Source organism: Taeniopygia guttata, chromosome 9 (assembly GCF_048771995.1).
Source record: "Taeniopygia guttata chromosome 9, bTaeGut7.mat, whole genome shotgun sequence".
In the NCBI taxonomy this organism is placed as follows: Eukaryota; Metazoa; Chordata; class Aves; order Passeriformes; family Estrildidae; genus Taeniopygia; species Taeniopygia guttata.
Window position 1 is genome coordinate 25387814 of NC_133034.1, and position 16803 is coordinate 25404616.

Here is a 16803-nt window from a genome sequence, read left to right on the forward strand (position 1 = left end):
CTTGTTGATCAGGCCTGAAAGTATAAGAAGATCAAACATTAAGAAAAGAATACAAATTCCCCGTTCTGCCACACACTGGCCGGTCGGGGACTCGAACTCGGGCCAATAGGGTGGGTTCGGTCGGGTCGGGACCCGAACCGGTCCCAGGGGTGGGTTCGGTTGGGCCGGGACCCGAACCGGGACTCGAACCCCAAGCCGGTCGGGTGGGTTCGGTCGGGCCGGGACTCGAACCCCGGTCCTTGGCGCTGCGGGCGGGCGGCAGGAAGTGCGCGGCGGATGAGGCGGGCGGTGCCGGCGGATGAGGCGGGGCCGCGCCGGGCCGGGCTGAGCCGCGCCGGGCCGGGCCGAACCGAGCCGGGCCGAGCCGCGGCCATGAGCTTCGAGCAGCGCCGGGGCCGCGGGCGCGGCCGGGGCCGGGGCCGCGGCGGGGATGGCGGCGCCGACTCCTCCGCGGCGGGCGGGCCCGGCGGGCGGGAGCGGCACCCCGGGCACCTGAAGGGCCGCGAGATCGGGATGTGGTACGCCCGCAGGCAGGGCCAGAAGAACCGGGACGCCGACCGGCAGCAGGTGAGGGGCGCGGGGATGGCCGGGCGGGCGCTGGGCGCCGCAGAAGGCGTGCGGGGCTCCGTGCCGGGCTCCGTGCCGGGCTCTGTGCCGTGCCGGGCTCTGTGCCGGGCTCCGTGCCGTGCGGGGCTGCCGGGCTCTGTGCCGGGCTCTGTGCCGGGCTGACGAGCTCTGTGCTGACGGGCGCTGTGCTGTCTCTGCCCAGAGAGCCGTGGTGCGCATGGACGAGCGCCGGGAGGAGCAGATCGTGCAGCTGCTGAACTCTGTCCAGGCTAAAAACGACAAAGAGCAAGAAGCCATGTCCTGGTGGTCCGGGGATGAAGAGGGGTAAAGAGATATAATTACCAGTTCTTTTATTTATTTTATTTATTCCTTTCCATAAGCCGGCAGGAAGATGTGTCAGAAGTGGTTTAGCTTTACTGAGTGCACTGGCTCAAGAAATACCCTCCAGTTTCTCCACGTGTGTTGTCACACTGAAATGGTTGTAATAATTGCTGTAAAACTCTTTCATTATTGCTGAGTTTGGGGTGTTACATTTCTACTTAAACTCAGAAAAGTTCTAATTCATCTCTAGGCTTACTGCAGTAGATATATGGGATTTTCAGCTCCCTTGGCCTCTGGAATTACTCCTCCAGAGGTGGCTTTTGGCTTCTGTTTTCAGTTGATGTGCAGTCTTGGAACATTTCGCAGGGTCTGTTCTGGAGTCGTTCAGGATTTGCAGGAATAGCTGGAATAGGCTGGTGTGCTGAAATGAGGGGATTTGGGCTCCTTTTGGCTGAGGGATCCAGTTACGGGACAGTGGGTCAAGCAGTCATTCTCTGCTGATGTTTTGTTGCTCTGTGGCTTCATTTGGTACAAAATAACATGTTGTTACAAAAGAACGTGTTGCTTTTTAGATCCTGAGGTCGGGTTTTTGATGGTTGGTAGTTTGAGACTTTATTTGGTTTAATGATTTTCACTGTAGTGACAGACCCAGAGCAGCTGTGGCTGCCCCTGGATCCCTGGCAGTGCCCAAGGCCAGGCTGGACATTGGGATTTGGAGCAGCCTGGGATGGTGAGAGGTGTCCCTGCCGTGGCAGGGGTGGCACTGGATGGGCTTTAAGGTCCTTCCAACCCAAGCCATTCCCTGGTTCTGTTCCCCTGGACTGTTGGTTCATTAACTGCTGGCTGTGGTTACCTGCACTCTGCATGTGGCCAGGCACAGCTGGGGAAGTCTGAAGTTCGCGTTCTGTGGTTGCAGCCCTGCTCCAGAACAGCCTGCCAAAGTGAAACCAGATGCTGAGAAAGCTCCTGTCAGACGGACACCAGCCTGGGAAAAAACATCCCTGGATTTGGATGTGGAATTCCTCTGTGAAAAAACCGAGCAAGATGCTGATTTAGATGAGCAACTGAAAGAAGACTTAATGAAGAAGAGATCTGATCCCAGATATATTGAAATGCAGGTACTTTTCCCTGTGTTAAGCTGAAAACTTTTCATTGGAATTTTTTAAAAATTAAGCTAACCTCAAAATGTAATATCTTGTAATTTACTAGAAAGTTGTCATGATGTAAGTTTTGCTAAAAATTATCTTTAGAATTCATAAAATTCATATCTATTGATAGAACAGTGATTAAAAATTGGAAATGACAAATTTCAGAAACAGTTATAATCTGAAATTTGAAGCTGATGCATTTTATTGGGTGGGTGTCTCTTTCTTTTTTATGGATTGTGTCCCTGCAGTTATGTCTGAAATGAAAGCACACACTGGGCTCTGAATGAATGGCCTATTGAAAACAGGTTTTGTTTCAGCCACGTGTAGGAAATTGTCTGACCCTGAACACCAGTTCTCTCTTCCATACCAGGCCCTGCTCTTGCACCTGTATATACCTACCCATTAGGTACTGAATTGCTGGGCTGGAGTCGTTTTTCTAATTGAGCAAAACTGAAACAACACATGGAATTAAAGTTACTTCCCACGGGCCTGTGTTTATACAAGTTTGAGCAGTTTGTCGTTATTTTGCAGTTTAGCCCCGATTAGAGGTGGAATCTGTTCTATTGCTTCAGTGCTGAACAGCTGTTTAAAGAGAAACATTTCTCTTTTTCCCCAGAGATTCCGAGAGAAGCTTCCCTCATACGGGATGAGAGAGGTGAGTGTGTGGAGAGGCAGAGCTCTCTGGTGCAGTGCTCCCAAACAGGGCAGAGTTGTGCCTGTGACTGGCAGTGATCCTTCGTGGCCGTCAGGAAGGGGAGAAGCCTCCCAGGTTCTGACCCTGGCGTGATTCCTCTCCAGACACTACCAGGGGCTCACTGATTGTGGTGTGGGGCTCCGTACGGCGTGCTCATGGGAATGTAACTGGGAATATCATGGGAATACATGGCTGCTACGTGCATTTAATATATTTAATATTAGGTCTTCTTTTTCTGCCAGTTAAACTTCTAGAAAGTTCCTGGTTACTCAGATTGTTTTGCTTTCTTCTATGCATAAAATTGTGCTCTTTGTTGAACAATTAGCCAGTTTAGAATTTAGTATAATGCCAATTAAGCCTTTTTAGCTTTAACCACAGACTTACTGGCTGCACTGCTAGCCCTCAGTGCCATTAGTTTCCCAGTCACAGCATAAAGTCAGTGAGAGTAGGGGCTGTTATTAATTGTTGTTAATTATTAGGCTGATATTCCCTGTATGCAGTAGAAATGGAGCATTCTGATATGTTTGCTTTTGCAGACTCAGTGGGTGATTAGTGAGCTCCTCCCTGCAGTCCCTCTATTTGCCATAATGTCCTTTCTGTTAGCATTTGTTTCTTAAAATAGTCATACTCCCCTCAACAGTCCTTGGGGTGGGAGGACGAGGCTGGGAAACTGTGCCTGTTGGGACAAGGAATGTTAAAATATTGTGCTGAAAACCTTTAGTTTGTGCAGGCTTTTAGTCCAACAGGGCAAACTCTTGTGTTCAGCCTCCAAAGATCTACAGGAGCCAAGCAGCAAGCAGACAGGTTAGAAATGTATTTCAAGCTTTCATTTTAGTTCTTACATGTTGTTTTCATACAGGATCTGACGTATTTAAAGCTGGTGTTGAGGTTGGGTACGCTTTAAACCGTACACGTGGGAAGTGCAAATGTGCAGAAATGGCTTCTGTGAGGTTTAAGCTAAACCTTTTTGGTAGCTTTACAAGAGGCAGCCGAGCATTTCTTCAGCTGTCAGTACTTTGCTCAGAGTTCATCCCAGAGGAGCAGAGAGTTCTCCAAGCCCTGTGCAGTGTGTGCAGCAGCAGCGCAGTAGCTGTCGTGTCTTTGCGTGGGCAGGAGCTGGTGAAGCTGATCAACAGCAGCCGTGTGACGGTGATCAGCGGCGAGACGGGCTGCGGGAAGACCACGCAGGTGACGCAGTTCATCCTGGACGACCACATCGAGCGTGGGCTGGGCTCCACCTGCCGCATCGTGTGCACGCAGCCGCGCAGGATCAGCGCCATCTCCGTGAGTGCCCTGCCCCAGCCTGCTGGGAATAGCTGTTCTGGTGACATAGCTGGGTATTCACAGCTCAGCCATGCCTGCAGCACTGGCACCCAGCCCCTACTTCTGCCCTGTCTTTAGTCACAGGCTGTATCTGTGATTTTAGAGGATTTGGGCAGTGCCGGGTCAGGTGCACGCAGCCGCGCAGGATCAGCGCCATCTCCGTGAGTGCCCCTGCTGCTGCTCCCCGGGCACTGCCTGTGCCCCACTGCTGGAATAGCTGTTCTGGTAACGTGCACTGACCGGGTAATCACAGCTCAGCCATCCCTGCAGCACTGGCACTGGAGCCTCTTTCTGCCCTGGCTTTAGTCACGGGTTGTATCTGTGATATGAATGGATTTGGGCAGTGCGACTGCCCATTCAGATAAAAACTAATGTTGTGTCAGGCCCTCTAGAGTGTGTTAATGAGCAGGAACAAATCTGGCTTTCAAATGCTCAGTAGTTACTCTCCTTGATAGTTCAGTGTCAAATGGCCAAGCTCACCCTGCTCAAAGGGGAAGGAGCTGCTCATGCCCAGTGGCTGAGTTCCTCTAGAGTCTTGTCCCTGGTTGCTGCTCTCAGGAGAGGAGAAAAGGTGCTCTTCAGGGTATTTCTTTGTTATTTACAAACCGTCTCAGTACCAAGTGTTCCTACTGCTGAGCAGTGCAGTCAAAGATCAGCCTGATTTTCTTTGTCCCCCTCAGGTGGCTGAGAGAGTGGCTGCTGAGAGGGCAGAGAGCTGTGGCAATGGCAGGAGCACGGGGTACCAGATCCGCCTGCAGAGGTGAGTGGCTCGTGGCAGGGGCCTGTTCTTATCCAAAGGAGACCATTTGAAAAGTAGTTCTAAAAAGAAATAACTGATTCCTGCTGATATTTTCCTCTGAAGGAATTCCTACAAGGAAGGAATGAGTTTTGTTTGAATTTTAGGAGACGGTTTGAGTGCATTTACTGTGTTTTATGCCCCATGTGACAATGGCTAGTCTAAGTCAGGCTTTGTCTAGTACGTCCTGTTTTCAGCTTTTGTAAAAGGTTCTGCTGTGGGCAGAATTGAAACTGATGTCCCTAATCAATGAATTTCAAGGAAAAGTGAAAATGCTAAACCATATTTCTGTGGAAAGCTGTGCATTTGCTGCACATATTTATGGACTAATTCCCTGGGACTATGCAGTGACAGGGGCTTGCAGAGCAAAAGCTTTTACATTTGTAGTTGGCTATAATTTAAAAATCTGAAGTAGCAGCACATAAGGGAACCCTTTTGTTGGAGCAAAACTGCTGGTGAGAGAGGAGAGCTGAGCCCTCCCAGCATTTTAATTGGGGTTCATACAGTCTCTGCTATTTCTCTTTGCTCCCGGTGCTGTGCATGTGAGTGCCCTGTGTGCTGAGCTGGAGAGCTGCAGCACCTCAGTGTGCAGGAGATGCAGAGGGTGCCTGGGAAGTCAGGGCCTCTCCCATATCCATTCCCCAGCCACAAAAGTTATGCAGCAGTGGCCTAATTCCTTGTTCCTGCCCTTGTGCTGTGAGCAAGGGAGGCAGAGGGAGGCACATCTGCGTCATGTCTGCAGTGGCACCTGCAGCTGGGGCACTTTGCTAAGTACAGAGGAAAACTGAGGAGTTCTTCCTGTGTCTCTTTCAGTCGCTTGCCAAGGAAGCAAGGTTCAATTTTGTACTGTACCACGGGAATTGTCCTGCAGTGGCTCCAGTCAGATAAGTAAGAGCTGTTTAATGAGACTCTGAATGCAATTATGAAATGAGTAAGAGCTGTTCCAAACAGTCATGGCTCTGCTTTTTATTTTTTCTAAAAGCAAAAGTTTAACTTCTCCCCTTCTATTGTAGACACTTGTCCAGCATCAGTCATGTAGTTCTTGATGAAATCCATGAAAGAAATCTGCAGTCAGATGTTTTAATGAGCATTATTAAAGATCTCCTGAATGTTCGGCTGGATCTGAAAGTCATACTGATGAGTGCTACTTTAAATGCTGAGAAGTTTTCTGAGTACTTTGGTAAGTGAAGTGCTTGTTAGAAGTGTTCTTCTTAAGTAATTTAGGCTTCTACTCTATAGTGCAGTTCTCGAATTATAGAATTGATATGTACCAAAATAAGAAATTACTTGAGTTTTACAAATATCTGCCAGCTGCTGGAGATGCAGTTTCTCAGTTTTATCTCATTATTGCAACCTGATACTGCTTCTGGTTTTGCTTTTCAGACCTGTTATGGAAACAGAATCCACAGAGTGTTTTCCTAGTAAATATTTACCATGTTTTAGCATTCTTGCTGTGAGGGGGCAGGCAGATTGAGCTTTGAGTTGTTCAGTCTCCCAGCTTTTTCCAGGGGCTGGAAGCAGTTGAATTGGTGTGCAGAATACTGCCTGCTGCCTGTCCTTTTTTTATTCAGCAGCCTTATTTGGGGGTGAATTTGACATCTTCCCTGACAATTGGAAATGTCCTGTAGACACAGCAGCTATATTGCAGAACTAGTGAGGAATGCTTATTGCTTCTGTTCTTCCAGTGTGGCATTTCATCAGTAGTTTTAAAACCGAGTTCTGCCTCCCTCCACAGACCATTGCCCAATGATTCACATCCCTGGCTTCACTTTCCCAGTGGTGGAATATCTGCTCGAAGATGTCATTGAGAAGTTGAGGCAAGTGGTTTTTTCTGAACATCATTTCAGAGACTGTTTAGGGGGGGCTTAGATTAGTGTATGTGTGCTCAACTTGGCATAAAGAAGAATTGCCTGTATTTTTCAGCAGAAAACCTCCAAGGGGGGCCTTGTACAGTAATTACAGATGGCTGTATTCACAGTTACCTGGGAATATTGGCTTGAGGAGAAGAACAGTTTCTCTGTTGCTGTGGTGAATTTTCAGGTCTCTAAATCAATTGAGTGTTTCCTGCTCTTCACTTTTTTATTTCCTACATGTTCTCATGCTTGGTTGGTCCTTGCTTTTGTACGATTTCTGTCGGAAGAGGAACTGAGGATTCTTACAGATGATCTAGCTAAAGCACTGTGTATTGTCCATACTTTGGAAAGCTGTGCAGCTGCTCTAAATTCCCTCAGTTTCAAATGGAATTGTGTTTGCCCCTCCTGTGTAAAGGTACACCCCGGAGAAGACAGACCGCCGGCAGCACTGGAGGAAGGGCTTCATGCAGGGCCACATGAGCAGGCCAGAGAAGGAGGAGAAGGAGGAGATCTACAGGCAGCAGTGGCCAGGCTACCTAAGGCAGCTGCAGGACAGGTTGGGCCCAAGTTTCTCTTCTGCTTTCAGTTTTCAGGCAGCTCTGAAGTGACCACTATAAATTAGTGCTGTATTGTGTTGCTGGGTTTTAGTAACAGTGGGGTAGTGGCTGCTGTGGAAAATGGTGATGGAATTGCCTGTACAGTTGTCTGGCAACTAGTGAAGTGCTTTAGAGACAGCAGGATTAGCTCCCTTTGCTTCTGAGCTGTTCAAGTTAAATTTCAGTTCATTACCTAAATACAAATTGTCAGTCCCTGGCTCATTGATGAGAAGGAGGGAGGTCATGCAAGTGCTTCAGAGCAGTTCAGTTGTGACGTGGTAATTCCTCAGCTGTTCTGAACTGACGATAATCACACTGAACTAAACCTGCTCTGGAGGTGCAGGAATTGCTCCAAGAACTGAGCTGGTTGCAGGTGGGTTCATGGCTGGGTGGCTCACTCAGTCTGTGCTTTCCCTGCTGCAGGTATTCAGCAAGTACAATCAGTGCCCTGGAAATGATGGATGATGACAAGGTGGACCTGGACCTTATAGCAGCACTGATCAGACACATTGTGCTGGAAGAGGAGGTACAGTGGGGCTGAGCTGGGGGCAGTGCCAGAGCTGGCAATGACTTTGGTCACAGAGAAAGAAGAGAAATTTTTGTTTGCTCTTCTAAGTAATTGAACAGTTTTGAATTACTCTTACGTTCAGATAAGTACATGGAGGTAGCTTTTTTATGGGGAACAAAAGCCCTTGACAGACTGTACCAGGCTGGGTCACTGAGGTCTCGGATCTCACATGCCCACCAAGTATCTCTGTGCAGTGTGTGATGTGTTCTGATCTCTCTTCCCTTCACTGCCTCTTTTCCCCGTAGGATGGTGCCATTCTGGTGTTTCTGCCAGGCTGGGATAACATCAGCACTTTGCACGAGCTCTTGATGTCTCAAGTCATGTTTAAGTCAGGTAAAACCCAAACTCTCTGTGGGACTTTTGGCAGTGCCATTGGGGGCAGGCTCCTTTTGCATGGGGTTGCTGCAGTTGTGCTGGATTCATTTTTCCCTTGTGTCCTCTCCAGAGTGCTCAGCAGTGTCTGTGTGTCTGATATCCTTTCCTCTGCTAACGACAACTCATTTTTCTCAGTGTGGGAGTGACAATCTGAAAAACAACCTGACCTGCATCTTCCTCCTCTTGTCCTTTCCTGCAGCTGGGAGAACTCCCACCAAAACTAAACTCCATTCTGTGTGCACTTCATCCTTGAGCAGCTTCCCCTGCTTTGCTGATAGTTCCCTTAAATCCTGTTGATTTGAGACTCAGACTCTCAAGTACTCTGTGCCTGTCTGACACACTTTAATTGTGCTTTTGCATCTCTGATATTTCCATCTCGCCTGTCTTAGCTGGGCATTGGCTGTTCAGATCCTGACTTGCAGTGTGGTTGTGTACATTCCATAGATGCAGAATTCCTGTGCACTGAAAGACTGAGTGCCAGTTTGTGTATTAAACTTGAGCAGTTATTTAATAACTTCAGAATTTAAAAAGGAATTCTGAATTACTATACATAACTTCATATATTGTCTTAACTTGTCATGTTATAGCATCATAAACAAGGCATTTATACCTTTTTACTTTAGAATTTGCTGTTATGATACAAATCTCTGTGATCTCAGAGCAAGAAGCAGTAGCCTGACTTGCAGCCTATTTTCTCTGTTCTGCATAGTTGATTTAATAGATTTTCCTGTAAAATTGGAAGTTTCTGTGCTTACACCGTATCTTTTACTGATTTTTAACTTTCAGATAGGTTTATTATCATACCTTTGCATTCACTGATGCCTACAGTTAACCAGACTCAGGTATGCTTCTCTTTTATTGCAATATTGCACAACTGCAAAAAAAAAAAAAAAAGAAGCACTTGTATGGTTTTGGCAAAGACATAAACAGGCCCTGGATAATTACAGGTGTTCAAGAAGACCCCACCAGGAGTGAGGAAAATTGTGATTGCAACCAACATTGCAGAAACCAGGTAAGTGCCTGGCTGCCCAGGAAAGCTTTGTGTTTAGCAAAATAAATGGAAGTGATAATTTAAAGTATAAACCTGTTTAATGTTCCTGAAAATATGTTTCTGTGTTTGTGCCATTAGTTTATAACACTTTATCTTTAGAAATATTTATAGACTAAACAGTGTTTTCCTAGAATTGTTTTAAACAATTCAGCCAGCTACATTGTTTTGAACAGTTAAACTACAGGAATACTAAACAATTGCTAGAATGATTTGTACAGGATAATCTGAACTGCCTGTCCTCTGTTCAGAATCCAAGTGGGGACTTCTGCCTACCAAGGAAAATAAATCAGCTCTTTCTTGAACTGTTCACTTGCACAGTTCTTAATGAAATTCCAAAGACAGATTTTTTAAATTGCTGACTCTGGGGGGGGAATAAATAGAGGCCAAACCCAATCCTAGGTCACACTTGCAAAGATAAAAAGTTGCTTTTTCTTCTCTTTTTTTTTTTTCAACAGCATCACAATTGATGACGTCGTGTTCGTTATAGATGGGGGGAAAATAAAGGAGACTCACTTTGACACCCAGAACAACATCAGCACCATGGCAGCAGAGTGGGTCAGCAGAGCCAATGCCAAGCAGAGGAAGGGTCGAGCAGGAAGGTAGGAGGTGCTCAGGGAAGTTTGGGGGTGTTGAGTTTCCAGCAGTGCTGGAGGTTCTTTATTATTTGCTGGCTCCTGTTCCTGGGCAGAAAATGATCTCCTTGCCTTCCCAGGAAGCTGAATTGACTTGTGCTGTGTTTAACTCCAGAGTTTCCCTCCTATAGAAAGATGTCCTGCATTTTGATGTAATTTTTGTCACTGCCCTCACACCCCATTTATGAGGCTGATACAGTAAAGTGGAAACTAAAAATTAATTTCTGTGTTCTCTCTGCCTCTTTCCTGCTGATGGGGCTTCAGAAGACTGAAGTGGCTTCTACAATTGAATGCACTTCAGTCTAATTCCTTGAGGAGTTTGGGAATCTCTTTTTAAGAAACAGAACTATAATGTCACAGTTTCATTGGGGGAAAAAAAAACAAACCAAAAAAACCCAAAAAAAACCCCACAAAAAAACCCCAACAAATGGCCAAACCCAAAAGAGTAGTTTCTTGAAATCATTGCAGGGTTCAGCCAGGCCACTGTTACCATCTGTACAACGGACTGCGTGCCAGCCTTCTGGATGATTATCAGTTACCAGAGATCCTGAGGACACCCTTGGAAGAACTCTGCTTACAAATCAAGGTAAATGCAGGAATCTTCAAATATATTTATTATCTACTTTTCCACTGAGATAGGTGCTTGAGAGAATAAGTTAATGCAACTCTGAGCCTAGGGTTGTTAAACCAAAATTCTGTTACAGCAGAAATGCAGTGTATTTAGCCAGTAATTGCAGCAACTTTTGTAAATGCACACTTCTATCTGGGTGCATCAAACCCAGGGGAAACAGAATTGTCTGGTATCAATAAAAGGTGAACTCGACTAACAAAAATTTGGGCTGTGCTCTCCCCCAAATATCACATGTCATTCAATCAGAAAAGCTTCAGTGAGAATGCCAGTGAGTTAATTTATGTAATCTCTTAAAAGAATTTTACTACAAAGTAGTTTTAGAACAGGTGTGAATTTCCCTTTTTGCAGTTTGCATTGAATTCCTTATGAAAGCAGAAGGATTGCCATATGTATGTGAACTGAATGAAGAATAGATCTTACTGCTGCAAATTCCATCACTAATACATTTTTTTGTCTTTCGTTCTTAACTAAAGAAATTCTAAGTCGGGCTGTGAATTACTCACACCATTTCCATGAGTGTGGTTACTGCTAACCAATTTTAGACAACCCTGTTTCTCCAGTTGCTGTAGGCTTTTGTTGTGGTTTTTCTTTCAGATCCTGAGGCTTGGTGGAATTGCCTATTTTCTGAGCAAGCTGATGGACCCCCCGTCTCGTGATGCTGTGATGTTGGCCATAAACCACCTCATGGAGCTGGTAAAGTGTTGCTGCATCTGTTCAGAGCCGGGGTGCTGCGGGTGTCACAGCAGGTGTGACTGCTCAGCTCTGGGCAGTGCAGCCCCGTGCCCTTTGTGCAGAGCCTTGATGGACCCTCACTGCACAGAGGGGCACCCCACACGTCCGTGGTGCTTGTGGGCTCGGCAGGGTGCTTCTGAGGGACTTGGTAAATGACTCCAAACAGACAGACAAGTGACCCTGCACTTCAGTTCCCTGTGGGTGTGGGTTTAACTCCCTCCTCTGTGCCCCTGCTGCCTGTTGCAGTGGGTCAGTGAGGGGTTGGAGACAAACGAGGCACGTGGAACTTGTACCATTGTTCCCTTGGGTGCTGGGGAAGGAGGGGCTCATGGCACGGTGGTTCTGCTGACTCCTTGCTCTGGTGATCTTCACATAAATGAGTTGTAGCCATAAGTAGAAACATCTGGTTTGGGTATTCGTGGGTGGTGTCTGTGTTCCAGTGGCTCTTCCAAGGAAATCCTCCCCATTTCACGTGCCGTGTGTGTTCTTTCCTGTGCCCTGCCCTGGCAGAACGCTCTGGACAGGCAGGAGGAGCTGACCCCCCTGGGGGTGCACCTGGCCCGGCTGCCCGTGGAGCCACACATTGGGAAGATGATCCTGTTCGGAGCCTTGTTCTGCTGCCTGGACCCCGTGCTGACCATTGCAGCCAGCCTCAGCTTCAAGGACCCTTTTGTCATCCCTCTGGTAAAGTCTCACAGCTGACAATGACGTGTGGGAATTTAAGAATCTCAGGAGGATGCTGGGACTCAGTGAGGTGTTATAGTCTAAGAGCACTTTCATAAATGTCATGGTGATTACATTTTTACTAGTGTGATTGCCTTCACATACTATGAGTTATCATTTTTCTTGTGGAATATTTGAAATAACTATAATTTTCGTGTGTTACCTGCAAAGTACTGCTGTACAGATGTACCTGAATTTGGAGAAGAGAACTGTCATGTCAGTCTAGGTATTATGTAGGTTCTAATTTTTAGGGCAAAGAGAAAATCGCAGATGCAAGAAGAAAGGAGCTGTCAAAGAACACGAAAAGCGACCATCTGACTGTGGTGAATGCTTTCACTGTAAGCATGTTTTCATGTGTTTTTTTTTCTTCTAGAATTTTAATTTGAGTAACATAGATGATCCTCAGGAAAAAGCTGATCAGTGCATGTTCTGTAGGCTTTCTTCTTTGGCTTCTACAGAAACATAAAACCAAACTGATTTTCACCCTTCTAGTGTTACTATTCTTGTCTCCAGGCTCAGTATCCTCATTTCTGGTGGACAAGTCTGAAAAAGACAAAGGAAACGTAGTGTTATAGTTACATTGCTGAAGTTGTTCTTGTAGAGAGCAACTTCTGGCCTCTACAAGAGGCTGAAGCCAACTTCAGAAGTGTTGGATGTTGTGCTGTGTTGTGTTGTGGTGAGGAGAGGAGGAAATAAATGGCCTGGAAAATGCAGTTACTGCCCAGAACTTTGTTAATTACAACAAAAGGTGGCTGCTCTGGCAAACGCAGCCAGGTATCGCTGCCCGCCAGGGAAAAGGGAAGCTTGTGATTCAGCACATTGTGAGGCTGTGCTTTTCTGCACTGTGGTGTGTGCACGTGTACAGAGAGACCAAAGGATTTGCTTGTTCCCTGGTAGGGAACGTGGGACTGTTTGGGACCTCCAGTTTTGGCTGTCCCTGAGTTTGTGGTGTTCCCTTGCAAACGCCTTGCAGCTCCGGTTTTCATTCCTAGGGCTGGGAAGAGGCTCGGAGCTGTGGCCTCAGGAATGAGAAGGACTATTGCTGGGAATATTTCCTGTCCTCAAACACCATGCAGGTAACAGCGTCCTGCCAGGCTCAGACAGGATCCTGTGTGGGGAAGAGGGGCAGCCTTTGGCACAGCGTCACCCTGGGGCAATTTTCGTTGTTTCCTAGATGCTGCATAACATGAAAGGGCAGTTTGCTGAGCATCTCCTTGCTGCTGGATTTGTGAATAGTAGAAACCCCAAGGATCCCAAATCTAACACCAACTCAGGTGACTGTGGAGGGAAAGGGAGAATTTATCCCAGCTGAAGTCTCGGCTTGCAGAACTGCCTCACTTACTTTGCTGTCTCCTGCAGGTAATGAGAAGCTGCTCAAAGCAGTCATCTGTGCTGGCCTCTATCCCAAAGTGGCAAAGATCCGGCCCAGCTTCAGCAAAAAGAGAAAAATGTGAGGGTTTGGTTTAATGTTGGTTTGTATTCAAGGGGTTTTCTACATGGCATAATTTGGCAAAGTGATGCAGTGGCTTGAGTGCATGCATGAATCTCACTTTAGAGTTGAGTTGTGGTTGTGTGTTACTTCCTCTGAGAAGGGTGGGATTGTTGATTTCTTAACATCTGGATTCCTGCTAACACCTGAAATAACTTGTGTGACCTTACCATGCCATGGATAATGTTACAACAACTCAGTAGCAGTGCTCTAAAGGGGTTCTACAGCAGCAGTTCAAACACTGTCACTTCTAGTTATTTGGGAAAAGAGACCCCGGGGATCCTGGTCTGTTTTATCACTTCTTGTATTATCAGACTCTTTTTTTTGTTGTTGTTTTTTCTTTGAAGGGTGAAAGTTTGCACCAAGACAGATGGATCAGTTAATATCCATCCCAAATCTGTGAATGTGGAGGAAACCGAGTTCCATTATAACTGGCTTGTGTACCATTTGAAGATGAGGACCAGCAGCGTGAGTTGGAGCTGTGGATTTGTTTTATTATCCTCCCTTGAATGAGGCTGGCTCAGGGTTCAGAGGGGACGTGAACAGCCTTTGTTCTGGGGCCTTCCTGTCCTAGGCCATTCCTTGTACACACCATCAGATTAAATCCTTTGTGATACTGGGGTATTGTACCACAAATGAGAAACTTCTGTGGTTTAGTTCTTGGGGTTTTTTTTTGAGGATTTGGGTTTTCTTTAATGTCTGGCAGTAACAGGTATAAATTCTTTTAGTTTAATTTTTTTTCAATCCAATTTTAACACTTCTTAATATGCTGACATTTTTTCCTCTCATTGTTATGGAGCATCTGGTTTGATTTCACCACTGGGTGAAAGACTTGGGACCATTTTTGCCCTTGTGCAATCTGATTTCATGTAACTTTTGTTTAATTGAGTTGTTCATGCATTTGTTCAGAATTTGTGAGTAACTGAGTAAGGATCTTCTGGAATTCTGTAGGAGTCTCATTAAGGTTACTGATGGCACCTGAGGTATTTTGAGGGTGATCAGACAATTCTGTTGTTGTGCAGATTTACCTGTATGATTGTACAGAGGTGTCTCCATACTGCCTCTTGTTCTTTGGAGGGGATATATCCATTCAGAAGGATAAGGACCAGGACACCATCGCTGTGGATGAGTGGATTGTTTTCCAGTCTCCAGAAAAAATAGCAAACTTGGTCAAGGTAACTGCTTCAAAATAAGGTAGCTGGAAGGCTCGGTGTAACACTGGTTCTGCTTAGGGATTTCTGGATTTGATATTGCTGTGGATTGATTTGTCACTCAGGGAGATGATGTTTGAAATGCACTCCCAGCAAGCAGTTCTAGCACACAAAGTAAACAAGAGATCTAATTTTGCACAGATGCTGTGGGATGACTTGGTCAGTACAGGAGAGACCCACATGGATATGTGAACATGAGAGTGGGGTTCCTCAGTTAACAGGGATGGGTTCCATTCCCACACCCACACTGATTAATACTAGATCCCAGAAATCATACCTCTTTTTTAAATTTAATTTTTATTTTAAACTGGCGTTTTTAATCCTGAGGTAGTTAGCTAAGTGCTGGGTGGGCTGTTAGAGGCATCACATCCAGAGATGGTCATCTCTCATCAAAGAGACCAGGTTTTGAGGGACAGTGTTTGATCCTGGAAAAAACACTGTGGGGAGAAGAGCAGGTGTAAAGGTTGGGAGAGCAGAGGGCCCGAGGCACTGGAATCTCTCTGTTGATGCTATGTGTAGCTCTAACTGCCCATCTCTTTGCTTTTTCCTTCTTTTCCTTTATTACAACGCTTCCCAGAAATTGAGAAAAGAACTCGATGATCTTCTACAAGAGAAGATAGAAAAGCCCCATCCGGTGGACTGGCAGGACATTAAGTGCAGGGACACAGCAGTGCTGACAGCCATCATAGACCTGATCACCACGCAGGAGAACGAGGGCGTCAGGAACTTCGCGCCGCGCTTCCAGGGCGAGCGCTACAGCTGACACCCTCACCAGCCCGTCACCTGCTTTTTTACAGCCCTTCTTTAGCTGAGGAACCACTTCTGTAGGGTAAGCTGGTGTCTCCTCACCCTGAGGAGCAGTTACTCGGAGCTAGTGGCAATGTGTGTATGTGCATGTGTTCTGTGCTCGCTGTAGCTTTGTGAGGAACAGAAAGGCAGTTCTTGGATGGTGTCAGGTTCTTGTCCTGCTGTAGCTGTTTTCTTTGGGTTTTTTACCCATCAGGTAACAGACATTTAAAAAAAAAACTGCTAAAATACTGCTTAGTAATACCTAAACTGTTTTATTTTTTTTTCTTTTAATGAGGTGTGGTGAGTAATTATACTTGCTGTGTTATTCCAGCTGTGCAGCAGTCTGCTCACCAGCACTTCCACAGAAGGTAATTACAGCTTAATTTAACTAAACTGAAAACACTTGGTGAATTTTTATGGTGGGAGGAAACAATCTTCAGAAATTCTTCTCCTTTTCTGCATTTCATCCCATTCAATTAATATTCCTTTGCTTTCTGTCCACATCCATCATCACTACTGACTGAAATTGCTGACTGCAGAAAGCATGGTTAGATAAAATTCATGTTGGATTATGTGTTAGGGTTTCACTGCATTCGAGGGTTTTTTGGTTTTTTTTTTTTTTTAAAGTTCATGTATGGGTTATAGTATTCCATTAAGAGTCTTTTTTTGCAAGTCTTATTTCAACTGTTCTCAATGTTTTGAATGTTCTGTTTTGAATGATCTCCAGCTATGGAAGATTATTTGAATAATGAAGTTTGTTAAGGATTTTGAGGTTTATCCTTGAGAAAAAAAAAGCCTGGAAATACAACTTTTCTCTCTTCTTTGGTGTTTTGTTGGGTTTCTTTCTTTGCAAAAATGACCTTGATCATCAAGTTCAGGAGGATTTATGCTTTACTCTGAGGAAAGCAGAAGAACTCAGGTGAAACGAGTCCAGGTACTGGCTGGACTGTGCTTTCCATTGGGTTAGCAAGGGATGGAGGGTGCCAAGCTCCGCGTTGGCACTGCCAGCTGCACAAAACACCTGTGTAACCTCCCTTCCCACCACCAGCTGAGTGTTTCACCTTCAGGTGTTCTAAATGAGGGGAAAAGAGATAAAACAGAGACTGTGGGGAGGGCGGAGGGGGCTGTGAGGGCTCTGAGGGGGCTGTGAGGGAGCCGGAGGCCCCAGACTCAAAGGGGAGATAAAAGGGGTCTAAATAACTGATAACTCTGTGGAAATGAGAAGGAAATAATTTGTAGTGAGGAATTCCTGTGCTGGAAAGAAAAGGTGTCGCTGGGGCAGGCGGGAACAAAATGGGGTCCAG

General features: G+C 46.0%; 1 protein-coding gene and 1 long non-coding RNA gene across 2 annotated transcripts; one reads left to right on the forward strand and one right to left on the reverse strand.

Annotated features, from left to right (window-relative positions):
• The first annotated feature begins 261 nt into the window (after positions 1-261).
• On the forward strand, positions 262-16320 carry DHX36 (DEAH-box helicase 36). The gene is made up of 25 exons (XM_030279881.4): positions 262-567; positions 770-891; positions 1805-2006; positions 2653-2691; positions 3844-4014; positions 4734-4813; positions 5663-5737; positions 5863-6029; positions 6585-6666; positions 7118-7258; positions 7722-7824; positions 8112-8199; positions 9028-9083; positions 9189-9253; positions 9748-9891; positions 10393-10510; positions 11150-11248; positions 11798-11971; positions 12262-12348; positions 13003-13086; positions 13185-13284; positions 13370-13460; positions 13847-13967; positions 14522-14674; positions 15288-16320. The coding sequence occupies exons 1-25, from the start codon at positions 277-279 to the stop codon at positions 15471-15473; spliced, it is 3039 nt and encodes a 1012-aa protein (XP_030135741.4). The 5' UTR covers positions 262-276; the 3' UTR covers positions 15474-16320.
• LOC140684681 (uncharacterized) lies at positions 15730-16663 on the reverse strand. The gene is made up of 2 exons (XR_012057308.1): positions 16530-16663; positions 15730-16487 (listed from the first exon to the last, which is right to left on the reverse strand). It is a non-coding gene; the product is annotated as an uncharacterized lncRNA (long non-coding RNA).
• Positions 16664-16803: the final 140 nt, after the last annotated feature.

Coding starts and splice junctions, on each gene's coding strand:
- DHX36 (XM_030279881.4), top strand. CDS start 277: ATGAGGCGGGCGGTGCCGGCGGATGAGGCGGGGCCGCGCCGGGCCGGG. Junction 8,200..9,027: donor TCAAGTCATGTTTAAGTCAG/GTAAAACCCAAA, acceptor TTTAACTTTCAG/ATAGGTTTATTATCATACCT. Junction 9,254..9,747: donor ACCAACATTGCAGAAACCAG/GTAAGTGCCTGG, acceptor TTTTTTCAACAG/CATCACAATTGATGACGTCG.